Here is an 18,887-nt window from a genome sequence, read left to right as displayed (position 1 = left end):
GAGGCACAACAGATGATCATTAGCTTTTAGTTATTTGTTAAGCTACAATACAGCTCTAGCATTTTTAAATGAACTACAGCCAGATTCACAGCCAGAAAAATCAGTAAAAGAAAATTCATGGGCATTGCTCAAATGTGAAATTGATATCCAGGATCTAACAAGATCTCCCATCTTTCATACAGTTGATTACCCACACTCACTACATTAAAGGCACTGGTACTTATATAGCACCTTTCTACTTAATTTGGGTACTCAAAGCGCTTGCTTTCTTTCATCCAATAACACTTACACATTCATAAAGTGTTTCTTTATCTACACCTGAGCACTTTTATCTAACATTCAAAACACACATCACATAAATAATGGGACAAATCAGGCAAATCCTTCATTCAACACAGCGCCTCTAAGAGCCCAGATTTGATTCACTGACCCTGGTAGGTTGGTAGACCGCTCACCTAACCACCTGGTTCTTCAACCAGCATTTGTTGCAAGTCAGTCATTGTGGCGTGTTGGCTGACTAACAAATACTGTTCGGGTCCACATGCTGCTAAACCCCCATTTTTAAAAATGAATACATTTACAGATTTACAATATGCCTTGTTTCTTCAGACTTCAACCATCCAATCCAATAAATGGCATCAAACAATAGTCAATAGCAGAATAAGCTGTTTGGCATTGGAAGAAAAGATTTGGTAAGTTTTTCACTGTGCAACCCACGTAATCGACTCTGTTGCTCAACCCCCTCACAAAACACGGCATCATTTAAGGGAAAATGAAGGCTTTCCAATGGTATAAGCTTTATTCTCAAGCAAGACTGTTACAAGAAAGAAATAATTGGCCAAAAACAAAATTCCTTAATTTTTGCGTTTATACTTAAAGTGTAACTAGGCCATGAACTGAAACCAAAGCCTGGTTTTAACTTTGTTTCTTATAACTTTGGTATTGACAGACTATCCGATCAATATGTGGGTTAATGGTGAATGCAGGATGATCAATTGTCCTGGTTTATATTTTTTAGTTCACCAGCTGGCCCACAATACAGAGCAAAGAAAAAAAGAAAACCGTTTGTGATGTACTTAGATAGTATGTCTGTTAAGAAGTAAAGAAATGCAAATTAAACTGCCAACAAGGTAAACGCTACACAAGAGAACTGCAATAGAGAAAAAGCTGCACCCACAGAGGAGTTCTGAGTTAGCCTGCAGTTGAACTGTTAGCAGCAGTGAAATAACGCTGTTTGTTCCCACTGACTAATTTAATAAAGAGAAACTCTGAGAACTTCATTACAATGTTATCAGATCATTAATAAAATGAATCTGACTGGGCATGAACACACATGCGAGATAAACATTGACACACACACACACACGCACACACACACACACGCACACACACACACACACACACACACGCACGCACGCACGCACACACGCACGCGCACACACACACACACACACACACAATCATTTGGATTTTTTTTTTTTTTTGACTGACAGACATGTATTTCTGCACTGTACACACAAACATTTACACGAGTGTCAGAGTCACTGTGAGTAACTTACGGGTTTCCATAGTCCCAGACAACGCACTGAGGATCTGATGTACCCTGCAAGATACAGGGTGAGGGGGAGGGGGGGAGAGGAGAAGATAAGCTGTTATTGCCAGTCAAGAGGATGAGTGAGAGAGAAGGCAGCAGAGAGAGAACACAGAATAGCTCATTGCCAGAGGAGAAAGAGTGATGCTGCATGGATGACGGTAAGAAGTAAACAGACAATGAAAGAGAAGGATTGAGATAGACGACAGGAGGGAGAGATGGAAAAAGAGTCATTGTCAGAGGACAACGCAGCAAACAGCTGCTTCTGCTGCTGCAGCCGAAGAGAAAAAAAGGTGCATGAGCTATAAATTGAGAGTTTTAGGGATGACAAAGGAAAAGCCATTTCATGGACAATAACTAGGGTCGTAAACATCCTGTGGGTGGGGTAAAAACATTAACATTCTTCACTTAAGTGCAACCACAGCAAAAAGTAGTCAGTTAAGTGTAAAAAGCTATGAAGTAAAATGTTATTAATTAAACATTTGGCCCTTTAAGAGTGTGCAAAGTTTCACTAATGTACCATTTTTTTCTTTTTAAAAAAGCAAAGTCAAAGTAACTGGATGCTGGTGATTTTCTCTCAGCTTACCCTTAATCCATTTAGTCATTGAAGCTAAAGTTCGCTCAGTGGCATGTGGTGGCAAAGAAAGACTTGTCATGACTCAATCAGAGAATCAATCATGGGATCAATATCTTTAACCAGCTCATAGCAACTTGTTCCACCAGAGATCTTCAGTGATCTCTGCATCGATCACTTTTTAAATGGAGCCTCTATGTCCTTTCAACCTGTGTGCTTGGTAACGAGTGGACTGTGACTTGGTTTTGTCTGAATCAAATGGTTATTTGAGACATTTTTGCTTCAATCAAGTGACTGAAAACACTTAAAATGGCGCTTTGGACCTGACAAAATCAGCAACTATTTAAGAACCAACTATTAGAAACATTTTCTTGGTTCTGTGGGGTAACAAAAAAGAGTTCAGCTTCAATTTTAATATCCACAACTGAAATGCTGGTATTCCACTGGGCCAACGCAGAGGAAAATCTACCATTATGTTGGCCCTTCCTGAATCCTGCATTAGGCACTTTGCCTTTGAGCTCCCCCTTATGGCAAAGGGGATTATAGCAGTAAGCCGACAGCCAGAGTGCTGTGTAGATTATAAAAAGGATAATGTGATCTTAACTGAAGCCTCAGGAAAATCTGAAGAAATTACTTCTCAAGTTAAAATGCTTTCTGATAATTAACTATATTTGAAATTGACAAAAAAGAAGGGAAGTAAGACATACACATTGTAGCCTGAATTGTAAGGGTTTATTCCTCTAAAGGCAAGGTCATCCTTCCTTCTCTGAACAGTTCATTACTGATCTCCAATGAATCAGTGCATCCAGGGATCTCTGCATGACTGGACTTGAAAGGACAGGATGATGCAACATTTATATACTCGGGATCAGAGACTGGGTGACACGGATTGATGGATGACAGTGCTTTGTTCAGCCTCACACACAGACAGCCACCACCGACTATAGATGTCCCGTGGCGTGCATTAGCGTGCTGAGCTCTGTTAGCATTCAGCTATCAATCAACGAGTGTCCTATTGGACCATTCGCTACAGCGGGATTGACACCTGTGCACTCCTGCAGTGTCTGCCTCTTTTTTTAGTGCTCATACTTTGCATAATGACAGCGTCTGCTCAGCTGATGGTTATCAAAGGGAGAAACGTGCCTCTGCAATTCTAACAGTGGCATTTGTGGACAGTGATAGCTGGTACCTACCTTAAATACTCTGTCTTTTTTTCCTCTCTTTAAAGGAACAGCAGTTTCCTTTAACGCATTCAGCAATACATGCAATAATGAATACTGGCTGTGAATGGGCTAAGCTAATATGATGAAATGAGCTAATGTAACAAAACATGACTGCTCTGGTCTTAAAAGCCCTTCACTTTAAGATCATAGGTTTAGAGTATGAAATGGAGAAAACCAGGATGAGGCTTTTTGACTGATGAAAATGACCTAGATTACATTGAAATTACCAGGAAAGCTTATGGCTCAAGCTAACCAGAACTTTCTTTCATAATTTAAAAGGCTACATTAAGGATGGTTGAAGGAGGGGTTGTGGTGTAACACTTGGCATATGGTCTACAGCAGGGACACAGGACTTTCTGGCCTCCTGCTTTCTACCTACCATTAAAGACACACATACCCACGCACACACACATTAGGACACCGGGGAGATACACAGGGAGTCTGACTGGAGCAGATGTCCTCTCAGAGAAGACATGACCCAGCACAGAGACCCTAACATTCCCCTATGAGAGTGAAGCCTGAGGCAGCTGTTGCCAGGCCACTGCTGTAGCAGCTGGATGTTTCTACATTGGCCAAAGTCGACACAACTACAGAAGACACTGTATTCTGCCCTTTTAAAGAAAAAGCATTATTAATGCTGTATTAATATTATATGGAAAAACTGGAACTATTTTTTTCTTTGGTGGACATTTGAAGTTATTATTCTCAAGAGTTAACATCTAGATCACTGGCTGCTTGTTAGCCGACTCTGTCTAAATGTAACCTTTACAGGCGCTCCTACTCAGGAGTTGTTACCTTTACAGGGAGTGCAGAATTATTGGGCAAATGAGTATTTTGTCCACATCATCCTCTTCATGCATGTTGTCTTACTCCAAGCTGTATAGGCTCGAAAGCCTACTACCAATTAAGCACATAAGGTGATGTGCATCTCTGTAATGAGAAGGGGTGTGGTCTAATGACATCAACACCCTATATCAGGTGTGCATAATTATTAGGCAACGTCCTTTCCTTTGGCAAAATGGGTTGACAGGCTCAGAAAAGTCAAAAATAGTGAGATATCTTGCAGAGGGATGCAGCAGTCTCAAAATTGCAAAGCTTCTGAAGCGTGATAATCGAACAATCAAGCGTTTCATTCAAAATAGTCAACAGGGTCGCAAGAAGCGTGTGGAAAATCCAAGGCGCAAAATAACTGCCCATGAACTGAGAAAAGTCAAGCGTGCAGCTGCCAAGATGCCACTTGCCACCAGTTTGGCCATATTTCAGAGCTGCAACATCACTGGAGTGCCCAAAAGCACAAGGTGTGCAATACTCAGAGACATGGCCAAGGTAAGAAAGGCTGAAAGACGACCACCACTGAACAAGACACACAAGCTGAAACGTCATGACTGGGCCAAGAAATATCTCAAGACTGGTTTTTCTAAGGTTTTATGGACTGATGAAATGAGAGTGAGTCTTGATGGGCCAGATGGATGGGCCCGTGGCTGGATTGGTAAAGGGCAGAGAGCTCCAGTCCGACTCAGACGCCAGCAAGGTGGAGGTGGAGTACTGGTTTGGGCTGGTATCATCAAAGATGAGCTTGTGGGGCCTTTTCGGGTTGAGGATGGAGTCAAGCTCAACTCCCAGTCCTACTGCCAGTTTCTGGAAGACACCTTCTTCAAGCAGTGGTACAGGAAGAAGTCTGCATCCTTCAAGAAAAACATGATTTTCATGCAGGACAATGCTCCATCACACGCGTCCAAGTACTCCACAGCGTGGCTGGCAAGGAAGGGTATAAAAGAAGAAAAACTAATGACATGGCCACCTTGTTCACCTGATCTGAACCCCATTGAGAACCTGTGGTCCATCATCAAATGTGAGATTTACAAGGAGGGAAAACAGTACACCTCTCTGAACAGTGTCTGGGAGGCTGTGGTTGCTGCTGCACGCAATGTTGATGGTGAACAGATCAAAACACTGACAGAATCCATGGATGGCAGGCTTTTGAGTGTCCTTGCAAAGAAAGGTGGCTATATTGGTCGCTGATTTGTTTTTGTTTTGTTTTTGAATGTCAGAAATGTATATTTGTGAATGTGGAGATGTTATATTGGTTTCACTGGTAAAAATAAATAATTGAAATGGGTATATATTTGTTTTTTGTTAAGTTGCCTAATAATTATGCACAGTAATAGTCACCTGCACACACAGATATCCCCCTAAAATAGCTAAAACTAAAAACAAACTAAAAACTACTTCCAAAAACATTCAGCTTTGATATTAAGTTTTTTGGGTTCATTGAGAACATGGTTGTTTGTTTGAGTTGTTTAAACCAACCCAAACAAACTCCTCATGTTCCCCCATCTAGTATTATGTTACCTGTAAACCATTTTGGGAATGTAACATAGTTGGGAGCACATGTCGAGGACTTCTCATACCAGCACTAGATGGTGGAAGTTTGGTTTTGGAGACTGTTTGGTTTTTGGGTCTGTTAACAGCTGTGAGCATGACAACTGATCCGTTTGACTTAAGTTTCAGAAAGAACCTTCTTGGGAGGAATAACATATGTGTAGCAAAGGTGATTTGCTGTCATAGCGGTGCACTTCAAATTAAATTTTAAATTAAATAACATTTGAATTGAAAGAGATGACGAAGAACGGAGTAAAGTACTCGCTGGAACACAGCATAAGCAAACCTAATTCTAGTCCGCTGAGTTCTCCCTGTCTGTGCACGGCAAACTCAGATGGCACTCAACGCTTCCTCACAAGTGAACGCAGACAGTAGCTGTGTCCTAAAACGTAGGCTGCATCCTTCGGAGGCCGCATTTGAAGGCCGATTACGTCACAGCTAGGCGACGAAGGCTGTCCAAATTCGTCGACTCTTTCAAATGCAGCCAACAAATGCGTCCTTCATTTCCCCGAATTTGAAGGATCGGTCAGGTGTGGCCCACCATATCCCAGAATTCATAGCACGGCCCAGCCAATTCCAATTCCCAACAATGGCGGCCGCTATTAAGTTTTAATATTACTCTTATTAATCTTTCTGGGTCACAAAATAAACTTTTAACATACTTTCAGGCGAGAAAGTAGCCATGTAAACTTCAAATATCTGCTTGGTTTATTAAGACATTGCATATTTGCAAAAGTGCTCCGATATTTTCGGAGACGTCTGTTACCCACCCGCTCGATAGCTAGCCGGGGGGGTTCAATGGTCACTCGACCCGGCGAGAGCAGCGGACTCCCGGCTTCATCGTTTTCTCAGGTTAAAGATAATATATAAGTCACTCGGATGACTTAAAAATGTAATTGTTTGGCTTTTTTCGATGTTTTATTTGTTCTGCAGTAAATCGGTTTGGCGTAGATCAAAGTTATTAGAGTAGATTAGATTAAACAAAACTTTATTAATCCCTCGGGTGGGTTTCTCTGGGATTTTCACACAGCTGAATAAACGTCAAACAAACTGTGAGACGGTCAAGAATTTACGCCAGTGTCCTGTTATATTTTAGATAGCAAAGAGCAGACGGCCGAGTTTATTAAACTCCACAGAGACAGCGGTGACGCAAATCTGAAGGCTAGACTGTCGCATTTCACAACCTCGCACTTCCGGCCTTTTCGGTCTTCGAAGGACCTGGCCCACGTAGACCGCGCAGGCCGGGTCCTCCAAAGGATTCGGCCTACGTTTTGGGACACAGCTAGTGTCTGTTTTTTTTCTGATACCTCACGCTGAGGACTGTATAGACAGCATCAGCTCAGCAACAGATGTCAGTAAGTTAGACCTCCTTACAGGTTACTGCCAAATCCTGCTTGCTGAAGTCTCAGCATTTGTTACGCCTGATCACTTTTTGCAGTGTACTGTGATGGTCTTTTGAGATGAAAAATGCACCTGTGACCTTTCAAAGGCTAATGACCACCGTCCTGGGTAATGTTTCAAACTGCAATATTTATCTAGTTGATGTGGTTATTTATTTTCCCCATTGGGCATAGCACATTGCAACAATGAATCATTTTTTTTTGAAGCAGAAGCTTCTCTGACACTAAACTTGGCAACATGTGAGTTTGGCAAGGCCACTGTCACCTAACTTTTGAAGGAACCTTTATGACCAGATTCATCCTGTTGAGGCTAAGGTTTCTGCCATTGTCGACCTTTCCTGTACCTACCTCCAGAAGGGAGATAGGTACATTCCTTGGGATGGCTAGATACTACAGTGCTTTCTATAGAAAATCTCCCAAGTAAAGGCACCTCTAACTAGGTTGTGCAGCCCAATGTAGCTATTTGTCTGGAGCAGTGAATGGCAATGTGCTGTTGCTATTCCAGATTTTTCCAAGCCTTTCCATACTCTTGTCATTTTTTTTATACATACAGTTTTGCTTCAGCTTTTTTGTATGTTATAACCCGCTCTTCTCTGTGGCTGGCAAGGACCAATAACAGCACAAACAAGAGTACCACACAGACCGATTGTTTGTGACACTGCCTCTTATAACCAACAACAACTTATAGACAACATCTGCAAAGTTGCCTGTAGTCTGTGTGCAAGGCCACTGTAAAACCATCATGCTTCTCCTTTAGCCATAAGATGGAATGACGAACTGTCCAGCCCTGTGTCAGCAAGGATAAGCTGCACTTCCGCCTTCATGAAATTTTGCACATGTGTCAGGTCTGGTGAAAATTTATGTATTTTTGGGTCTTAAACATGGGCGGTTCAACATGATTCTACAGCGCCACCTACAATCGCTTTATTGAAGTACTAGTAGCAACATGAAGTAAGCATTAGATGATAATCATCATCACTTCATCTACATGAAACTTTCATTAGTGGTTTATCAAATTACGTGCAGCAGCAAGACTTTTAGTTGGTGGACACTCTTTATCGCCACCTAGTGTTCACAGGTGATCAGCGGTAAATTTATACAACACCCAAATAGCATCCCAGGCTTAATTCATTCATGTTACCGCGTAAAACGTCTCACCTTCAGCACACCTGGATGTTCACTGAGGTGCAAGGGCCATACTGTTGCTGCTTTAATTTAACTTGAGACTATTCAGTTGATTAATGAGTAATATAGGGCAGAGCATTTCTGATGCATGACATATCAAGGGACTAGATGCATCTGCTGCATTAATTGACATCACTCTTCCTTTAAAAAAAAATCCATTTACAATTCCCACCCCAATGTTTAGAATAATTTGATATACATAGGATATATTGTTTAAAATAGTAACAATGGCATCTCATCCACTGGTTTAGGGTGTGCATGTGATCTACTATATGTGTCAGCCCTGGGCTGTGTGCCAGATAAGTGTCCGTCCTCAGCGGGAGCCTCTGGTTTATAGTACAAAGCAGCATGCAAGGATCAGCATTAAGACATCATCTGCTAGAAAGAGGATGTGCAACCTGCAATACCTTTGCTTTGCCAAAAGCGTTAAAAAGCAGAATAATAGGAAGATAAAAGATAGAGGCATATAAAGAAACTGCCATAATTGTGTAATGAATCAGTGGTTTACAGCAGGGAGATGAACTCACAGGGAATAGCGAATGAATACTAAGTCTTTCTAAATGAAACTTTGCAATACTTTTGACCCTCAAGTCCTGGTCAACACAGCAAGAGACTGATTCCACTTTCATTTTAGCATGTCTTCGTCAATATATATATAGTGTGTGTGTGTGTGTGTTCCTGTCTAGCTATCTTTGTGAGGACCAAAATCTGCATTCTACTATACTTGTGAGAACCAACAGTCACTTGTGAGGACACACAACCCGGTCCTCACAAATTTGAAGGCATTTAAAGGCATTTTTGAGGCTCAAAATGTGGTTTTAGTGTCAGGGTTATAATTAGGTTATGGTTAGGTTTAGGGTAAGGATTAGGGTTAGGCATTCATTTTTAATGGTTAGGGTTAGAGTAAGGGGCTAGGGAAAGCATTATGTCAATGAAGGTCCTCACTAAGATAGCTGAAGGAGGTTGTGTGTGTGTGTGTTGTCAGGAGGGAGCTGTTAAATATTTAACATTATCTTCAAAACTATGTCCACCTTTACACAGCAGAATGCCCAAAGAAACCCACATCACATCGAGGTCGTGAAGCATGCCTCTCATTAAACTAGCACTTAGTCCTTTTCCGCTGAAGACACCCCATGAGTCGTTATAATAACGCACTCCAATGTAATATAAACTGAACAGCTACCAGGAGACAGCGCGATACAGGGAAGTCAAAAAGGTCTGCGTTTATTCAGGCAATTCACCGAGCGCTATGGCGCTTTATAGCATGCAGCACTTTGAGCTTCATCTGAACTTAGAAAACATGGGTCGGCTGGGAGAAGAGGAGTTGCTTAAAGCCTTAAACAAATTTATTTTCTTGGAAAATACTTACTACAAGCAGAAAAATTCAAACCCTTGCACTAGAAAAAACTTCATTTACTTCATTTATTTTAAATGTTTTGGGTTTTTTTTTTTTCATTTGGGAAAGTTTAGATGATGAAAATAAAAAACATGATGTGATGCATTCTTTCATCCCTTAAAACTGCTTACAAGACAATCTAACTTTTTCTCAGTGGTCCGAAGCAGAAGCTTAGCGGTTTTGAATAGTTGCCAGAGAAAAGAAAACAGCCTTTTATATACTTACATTTAATAGCGGTGACAGCTCCACCACCACCATGGGCTCACTGGGTTGTGGTTCCGGTCGTATTGTCACGGTCAGGATTTTGGAGTTGATCACTGCAGGCGGACTGTAAAGACATTCGTTTTTTTATTTTTATCTTTTTTGTTTTTTAGACAAGTGTTGGTGTACATTTAAGATGGGGCTGAATGGGCTCTATGACTTTGGAGAAAGACCAAAAATAATACATACAAATACCAACAAATAACAAAAGCAAACTAGTAGGAGGTGAGGAAATCTAAAAGAGAGAAGAAAGAGAGCGCCTGACTAAAAACAGAATACTGCACCCATTAACATTCAGCATGGCTACAGAGTGAAAAGGGTTTTAACAGATCCAGCTAATCCACAACCAAGAGCAGTGACCTGAATAAAAGGGCCCGGGGCCAGCACAAACACCATATCACAATGGCCTTTTTCACAACCTCCTGATTTCTTCTAACTTTTATTACTGCATGTTCTATGCAAGTTTTGGGACCCATTAGGCCCACACCCAATCCAAGCTCAGTGTACACTTCCAAAAATATACTGACAACTCAAAGGAAGGGGGAAACATCTAGGGAAGTGTGCTTTTTGATAAGTGTGGTAAGCAGGCGCAAGGACACAAGAGAAGCAGCAGAGTTGTAAAAGGGAAGAAAAGACATATGGAGAACTGGAAGTTCGAAAGAAGGGAAGGAAAAAATAGAAAATGCACAGAAATAAAGAGAGACTGTTGTAAGAATGAAGAGACCACGAGAGAGATTAAAAAGTCAGACAAAGCGCAAGAAAAAAATGAGTTACAGAAAGGTAAAAGAAAGGACAGCGAAAAGATAAGAATGAAATGTGGTTTTAAATCCTCAATAACAATAAAGAATAATTAAGTACTCACGTCGCTGGAGGTAAAATGATGCCAAGTGTCCTGTACAAGATGGCTCCAATGACATAGTACATTGTAGATTCTGTTTCGGCTTCTTGCTCTGAAAGAAAAGAAAATCAGTACGTTTTAATACCTTCAAAATAAACTCCAAATCTTTCAGCCCATCGGCCAGTTTATCCCATATCCCCCTTGTTATCTTGTTCAAAGGCTCTTGTTGCTGAAAACTACAATGCAATGAAATTTTCACAACAACAAAAACAGCTTGAGGCAAATGGAAAATATTTCATATCTAACATTTTATTTCAACCCCCCCAAAAAAAAAAAAAGTCAAACAGCTCTAGACTAGAATCTGCTAAAACTCATCAATGGCTATACACTGATGCTAGGAGCACAATGAAAATGACATGGAAACTTGTGACAAGTTCAAGACGCAACTTTGGGCTGTGGTGCGTAAATGCTCTGTATGATTTATTGCTGCCCTTGCTAATCAGTGTCAGAAATACAAGTAACAGTATGTACAGGCCAAAGTTGTTAGGACACCACTGGCCACTCTCTCGCGATTTCTGAGAATAGAAGTTGTAGACTAGTGACAGGGAAAGTAAAGAGAGCAGTTCTAACCTGTAGAGCTAACCAGCTTCTGCAGTACTTTGATGTAAAAACTAATTTTAAAAATGGCCGTATGTTGGCTTTGTTGGGATAAACTGAAATATAAATCAGTAACTGAAGTCATGTGTAACCATATTCTGCACTGGGGTATTGAGCCTACCAAGGAAGAAACCAATGCTACTGCTACTAGCACTGCTAAGGTTAGATAACTCTGCAAAATATAATAAAAAAAACCTATGAATTTGCAATGTCATACAACGCACAGTGTTGCAAATTTCAGCAACATTTAAAACACGCTTGAATTAATCAAGAACGTAATTAACAGTTTCATGTATCTCCTAAAATACAGATATAATATATGCTTGGCTAATATTTAACATTGCGCATTTAAAGTGTGCGCAGTTTGAAATGTTTTCTTTTACACTACGCTGCTGCAGGTTTGTTCTCTTGTTTAAACGCCCAGAAAATTAGTCGCTATGAACGCTCCTAATGTTTACCACTGTTTAAATATGCATGACCTATATGCATGCAGCTGTAAGAAACAAACATAACTTGATCTCCTGACATTTCATCAAAACCTGGATTGCATTCATTATTCATCTGTTTCATTCATAAACTCCTTCAGACAGGTCTGTGTTTGCCCTTCCACGTAACCGGTGAGTAGTAGTATGTATAATGTGATTGATTTAACAGTGCAGCACCTCTGGTGCATTGATAATAGACAATAGAAGATAGTGGAGAAATGAAGGATGTGGACAGGATAGCTTAAAACTAATAACCCTCTTTTCTTTAAGGATAAGCCTGATGATTTTCCATAAAGTCTGTAGTTTTACTATTTAACATAAATTAAGTTTGAGCTAAGTTGCACTGGTCAACTAAATAATTAGATTTACCTGTCTCATCAACCATTAACATTTCAGCCTAATTTAAATGTACTCCTTAAATGACACTAACATGCTCTGGTGGCTACATCAAAATAAGAAAGGTGAGAATATTGCAGCGCCTTCCCAACGTTTCTGGCAGCTACACATTCCATATCCAGAGTAATTATGCTTCTCAGCTGAAAACGTACAGTGGGGCAAAAAAGTATTTAGTCAGCCACCGATTGTGCAAGTTCCCCCACTTAAAATGATGACAGAGGTCAGTAATTTGCACCAGAGGTACACTTCAACTGTGAGAGACAGAATGTGAAAAAAAAATCCATGAATTCACATGGTAGGATTTGTAAAGAATTTATTCGTAAATTAGGGTGGAAAATAAGTATTTGGTCACCTCAAACAAGGAAAATCTCTGGCTCTCACAGACCTGTAACGTCTTTTGTAAGAAGCTTTTCTGTCCCCCACTCGTTACCTGTATGAATGGCACCTGTTTGAACTCATCATCTGTATAAAAGACACCTGTCCACAGCCTCAAACAGTCAGACTCCAAACTCCGCCATGGCCAAGACCAAAGAGCTTTCGAAGGACACCAGGAAAAGTATTGTAGACCTGCACCAGACTGGGAAGAGTGAATCTACAATAGGCAAGCAGCTTGGTGTGAAAAAATCAACTGTGGGAGCAATCATCAGAAAATGGAAGACATACAAGACCACTGATAATCTCCCTCGATCTGGGGCTCCACGCAAGATCTCATCCCGTGGGGTCAAAATGATCATGAGAACGGTGAGCAAAGATCCCAGAACCACACGGGGGGACCTGGTGAATGACCTGCAGAGACCTGGGACCAAAGTAACAAAGGTCACCATCAGTAACACACTACAACGGCAGGGTATCAAATCCAGACGTGTTCCGCTGCTGAAGCCAGTGCATGTCCAGGCCCGTCTGAAGTTTGCCAGAGAGCACATGGATGATACAGCAGAGGATTGGGAGAATGTCATGTGGTCAGATGAAACCAAAGTAGAACTTTTTGGTATAAACTCAACTCGTCGTGTTTGGAGGAAGAAGAATACTGAGTTGCATCCCAAGAACACCATACCTACTGTGAAGCATGGGGGTGGAAACATCATGCTATGGGGCTGTTTTTCTGCCAAGGGAAAAGGACAGAATGAATGGGGCCATGTATCGTGAGAGTTTGAGCCAAAACCTCCTTCCATCAGTGAGAACTTTGAAGATGAAACGAGGCTGGGTCTTCCAACATGACAATGATCCAAAACACACCATCCGGGCAACAAAGGAGTGGCTCCGTAAGAAGCATTTGAAAGTCCTGGAGTGGCCTAGCCAGTCTCCAGACCTCAACCCCATAGAAAATCTGTGGCGGGAGTTGAAAGTCCGTGTTGCTCGGCGACAGCCCCAAAACATCACTGCTCTCGAGAAGATCTGCATGGAGGAATGGGCCAAAATACCAGCTACTGTGTGTGCAAACCTGGTAAAGACCTATAGTAAACGTTTGACCTCTGTTATTGCCAACAAAGGTTTTGTTACAAAGTATTGAGTTGTATTTTTGTTATTGACCAAATACTTATTTTCCACCCTGATTTACGAATAAATTCTTTACAAATCCTACCATGTGGATTCATGGATTTTTTTTTCACATTCTGTCTCTCACAGTTGAAGTGTACCTCTGGTGCAAATTACTGACCTCTGTCATCATTTTAGGTGGGGGAACTTGCACAATCGGTGGCTGACTAAATACTTTTTTGCCCCACTGTAAGTCAGGTGCAAGACGCTGGTTTCACACTTTGTGTGGGTGGAGACACTGTGTCACTTTGTTTCCTTTGAGCAGTTATAGTAGCTCAGCATTACTGTGTATCTAGAACTGCTGAAGTATCAAAACCTCATTCCTAAAAGCAAGCCTTTTACCAACATGCACGAAACATGAGTAAAGAAAAGTCAGTGTGTCAGACAACTTCAGACACTGTCCTTGTCCCTCTCGCTTCATGTTAGTTCCAAATCCCCTTTCTTCCTCTTCTCCTCCACCTCAGCACACACCCCTCTTATCCATCTCTGTTGTTGTTGCTATTCTCCCATGCACTTTTCAACTTTTTCACTCTTTTCAATAGTCCTCTTTTACACCCCCTTGCCTTCCATCGCTCTATTGAGTGTTCTTTTGCCAAAAAGAGCAGGAGCTCCCAAGGAGATGTAGTGTCCCTCTGTAAATGTCACTTTGTCTCAAGTGAGAGGAGGCAGAAGGAAGCAGAAGGGGGAAAGTATGAGGGAAAGAGTTCATGCTGAGAGATGCCACTCCCTCCTTTGCCCTTTTAGGCTGAGAGAGGGGGGGGGGAGGAGACAGAGAGGGCTGATGGTATCAGACACACTGGGTGACTCATCCAAAATCTGTCTGCCTGCTGCCTAAGAGGTAATACTTGGGAAGAGAGATAGCTATGCAAAGACAGACGAGAAGAGAAAGAGGAAGAGACAAAAAGATCTCAACTGTGGAAAAAAACGCAATTGTGAGACTTGCGAGGAGGCAAAAAAAACAGATCAAAGTCAGCATGAGAAAGCCTGCAAGTTTGATGGATCCTAATTGGACAGTGTCTGCCAAGGCATGCAAATGAGAAAGTCAATGTATTATGGGTAAATGGTAAATCTATGTGAGGGGGTGGCACTCCTACGCTTGAGGATGATTAATACCACAAAAGCACTCAATCACAAAACTCTAATTTCCCATGAACAGACTTTTTGTCACTCTGCCCTTGCTAAACATCTAAATGATTGGTGGTCAGCTGTAATCCAGGAAAATGGCAAACCACCAGTCACCAGCTGTGAACTTTAATATGTCATTTATCAGGAAAATATATTCTTGCAGTTGATTCTAAGCCATAACTTAGCAATTTAATCGAAGACAGAAAGCTCCTTGTCAGTTGTTTTTTTCTTTCTTCCTTAATTTTCAGTACTTTTCTGTTTTGCACACCACAACAAGTGTGGTCTCCTGCTTAAATAAACATATTGATCAGGCTCAGGCTACTTTGGTTCAGTGATGCCAATATTACCACTAACTGCCTTCTATTTAACTTCTAAGTTGCTCAATTGCTTTAAATTTTGGAAACTTCTAAACTGACCCAACTTTTCAAGACACGTGTATATGCGATTGTGAATATCCAATGCAGCTGATGGTCTTTGCCTCAGCAGCTCACTACTAATAAGTCTGCATGAATTCCCATGGCACTGATTTGCACTGATCTGGTGTATTTCCAGCTTTTAATTATAGGTGGCATGTTTTCTGCCTACTGGAAACTGTGTATGGTTTAGGTAATAAGGACACTGCCTGGATAAAGTATTTCCAGAAAGAACCACACTGAACCTTTGTGGAAAAAGGCTTTTCTGGCAATTGTGCAATGCAGTGATGAGCTACCTTGGTTCAAAGTCCCAAAAATACCCACAGGAAGCAGCTGCCTAGAATGGTTACCACTCTAATTCTGGCAAACAGTTGGCCAAGGAAAATGAGCAGAGCTAGTGTTTATTATTGGTTGGCATCACAAATTATAGCACCTTTCATACCTTTTTACATCTTTTAACTACTTTTTCTTGCCAAGCCACCATAGGCCTATTCCTGTCAATTTTCAGCTGGAACAATGACATGTTCTCTGGATGCAAATTTTTACAAGTCTGCAAAATAATTTCCTGCAGATTGAACACTGGAATCATCTATTCAACTGTGTTCCCAAGTGTATAATTACTAATTCCCACTCCAAGTTTCTGTCAACTAAGGAAAAAGACCGCAAAAAGACCACCAGTTTCCTATGACACCACCATCTCTATGAACAGTCCTGACCTCTCTGTCTGTGTTTGTGATTTAGCCCCTTGTCTTTTTACTCTAATCTAGATATTTAAAGTATGACTTGTGTTCATAATAATCCATGGGACCACTCGCTACAGCAATGAGTTCATTGAGCATGCCTGTAAATCCCTAATCCAGTTAGCGCAATGGCAGTTACAGGCAAGTATTTGCTTTAATTCAAACCACATACACCGATATAATTCGTGTGTGTGACCACTTGTTATTATATCTACAAAAGAGGTGGTGCGAGTACAGTTCGCAGTAAAGAGTAAAGATGCCTGCATTTATGAGAAATACAGGTATACTTTTTTAAATAAACTAAACATTTCCTAACATATCACAGTCTTTAAGAGAGTGTGGAAGTGTGTTTCTGAAGATGTCAACTCAGGTTAACAACTCAGGCGTCAGCCCCAATTGATGCTCAATGAATCACCGAATTTCCAGCTCCATCTCACACACTGAAAGGGAGAATCATGAGAAGCAAAACAGCAAAGGAGGGGGCTGTTGAGTTAAAAGTTAACAACTCATAACCATGAGCATGAACCACCAATGGTGTATTTGAAATATGAAGCCATTGCTGACTTGTATGTTTGGATCGATGTGTGTACATGGCTGCGAGACAGAGTGCGCTGCCTGTTCGTACGATGGCAAGAGAAAAAGAGACAGTGGAGAGAGAGAGACGGAGAGTGGAAGTTTGTCACCTCGAAAATCAGTGAAGAACAGTCCCAGCCTCTGCCCACTGAAGCGATTCATGAACCTATCTATTGGCTCTGCGTGCGTGCGCTGGCGTGCGCACTTACAGACACAACGGTGCCAATAGGGCTTTATGAGCATGTTTAAGCTGTCCATCTGAGATAGGCTCTCATTACAGGGTAAATGAACCAAACAAACCGATAGCAATCAACTGAGGACCTCAACTCATGAACTGCCAATGGGAAGTGGCAGAGTTCCCACAGGGCAAAGAGTACTAATAATGTCCTAACTCATAAAGCTATATGCGGTTTGGATGAAACAATTTACCAAATAGTGTATGCTAAAATGCCAATTGCATGTCCTGAATATCACAGCGTAACTGTAATGCAGCTGGTCACTTTTATGGCACAATAAGCCCTGCAAGAGACAAAACATTCAACACGACAAACAATAAGGATAATGGACAAGAAAAAAGAACAGGATTGGAGGAAAAATGGCATAAAGTAAGGAAAGTAAGTTCGAAAAACACAACATGGAGAGCAAGCAAGGCGGAAACTTTGAAAAGCAATGGCGTTAAACCGATCCAGCTTAAAACCTGCTGTTCAACCGTTGAGATATCTGAATTCACTGTTCCATAAAAATGCGCTTAATAGGCTAGTAGAAGGCTGGATGCTAGGTGGTTTAGAATTAGCACAATACATGGTGCACAATAAAGCATCAGAGGTGACGTGCCCTGAGGTTAGTATACAGGATATCTTGAGCGCCAATCAAAGGTAGTTTGTGCCATCAGTGCAAGTCAGAGGTCAGAGGAAGCTCTGCTCTCTTGGCCTGCAGTCTCTCTGAACTTTAATTTAGGTAGGGGACGGGGATGCCTGACTGAAAGTCTGCCAGTGTAATTTCCTGTGGGAAGCGACCTTTGCCTTTATTCGTAGAGGATAGCATCTGCCTCTGTATTTCTCATTTCTACTTCAAACCATTACTATTTAACATCATTTTTCTTTCTCCTTTACAAATTTAGCTTCCATCCCATTCTGGGATCATCTATGTAGTTTCTCCTCCTTTTTTAACTCTCGCCATTTGTGTTTGCTTGAAACTGCACGAAAAAAAAATGTAGCCTCGACTAAACGCAGTCAACATTCTTGCGCTGCTCAAAGTGAATGGATTTTGAAAATTGTATGAGACTCAATACTCTCAGGGGGAAGCAACACACTTCTTCACAGATGAAAGACTGGCATCTTCTTGAGAAGCCCTCTAGGGCCTCTTTACAGTCCAAATCCTTCTCAGCACTACCCTTTAACGCCCCTGAGAAACCTTCTGCTTCAGTGAGAAACATCTCTGAGTATGAGAATTCACATGGAGGAACCTCTACTTGCCAAGCTGATCTGACCTTAGATTATGAAACCATGAGTTGGTTCTTTTCATATATCAAAGATTTAAGAGAGTGAGCAAGAATTACAACTACAACGTATGTACTTTATAGTTAAGAATAGACTATGAAAGCCTTCCTAACCTTGTGTTTCCCATCTTTTTTATAGAAAAAAGCCAAACAAAGAAATACATATGATCTCGTGTTTATGAGCTGAAACTGGCAACCTAAAAGATTAGATCAACCCTGGTCAGTAGACAAACCACATTTCCTTTTTTTCTTACCTTCAGGTGGGATGGTGAAAACCTCTTTCGGGATGTAGAGCTTATCTTCCGCTGTTCGGGCCCAGTCCTTCATGCCCCTCCGGCCCTTCATGGGGAAGTTGATATCGCTGGAAACTGCTGACACTGGTTCTCTCTGAATGGTTACCACTGGACAAACGACAAATGAAAACAAAACCCACATGAAAACTCACTTAGGCATGACACTGGGAAAATAAACAAAGAGTGCTGGTTAAAAGACAAAAATCAGACAAAAACAATAAAGAAAACTTCACAAAAAAATACACTGTTAAAAATTGACGTGCTGGTCATGTGTTTACAGATTGAAATCAATACTTGGATACAAAAAAATCTAAATCATCG

General features: G+C 41.2%; 1 protein-coding gene across 20 annotated transcripts in view; it reads right to left on the bottom strand.

Annotated features, from left to right (window-relative positions):
* adgrb2 (adhesion G protein-coupled receptor B2) overlaps window positions 1-18,887 on the bottom strand; it is a 269,007-nt gene that overhangs the window by 91,117 nt on the left and 159,003 nt on the right. For all 20 annotated transcript variants that reach the window (XR_013095411.1, XR_001167489.3, XR_013095409.1 and 17 more), the window contains 4 exons: window positions 18,528-18,674; window positions 10,875-10,962; window positions 9,977-10,079; window positions 1,560-1,603 (listed from right to left, as the gene is read on the bottom strand). Coding sequence is in view for 17 of the 20 variants with exons in the window: in XM_012918227.3 (XP_012773681.1) it covers window positions 1,560-1,603; window positions 9,977-10,079; window positions 10,875-10,962; window positions 18,528-18,674 (382 nt within the window). In the remaining 3 variants the exon portion in view is untranslated. The remainder of the gene's footprint in view (window positions 1-1,559; window positions 1,604-9,976; window positions 10,080-10,874; window positions 10,963-18,527; window positions 18,675-18,887) is intronic.

This window comes from Maylandia zebra, linkage group LG22 (assembly GCF_041146795.1).
Source record: "Maylandia zebra isolate NMK-2024a linkage group LG22, Mzebra_GT3a, whole genome shotgun sequence".
Classification (NCBI taxonomy): domain Eukaryota; kingdom Metazoa; phylum Chordata; class Actinopteri; order Cichliformes; family Cichlidae; genus Maylandia; species Maylandia zebra.
Note: the sequence above shows the minus strand (reverse complement) of the source record. Positions and strands in the feature narration are given on the sequence as shown.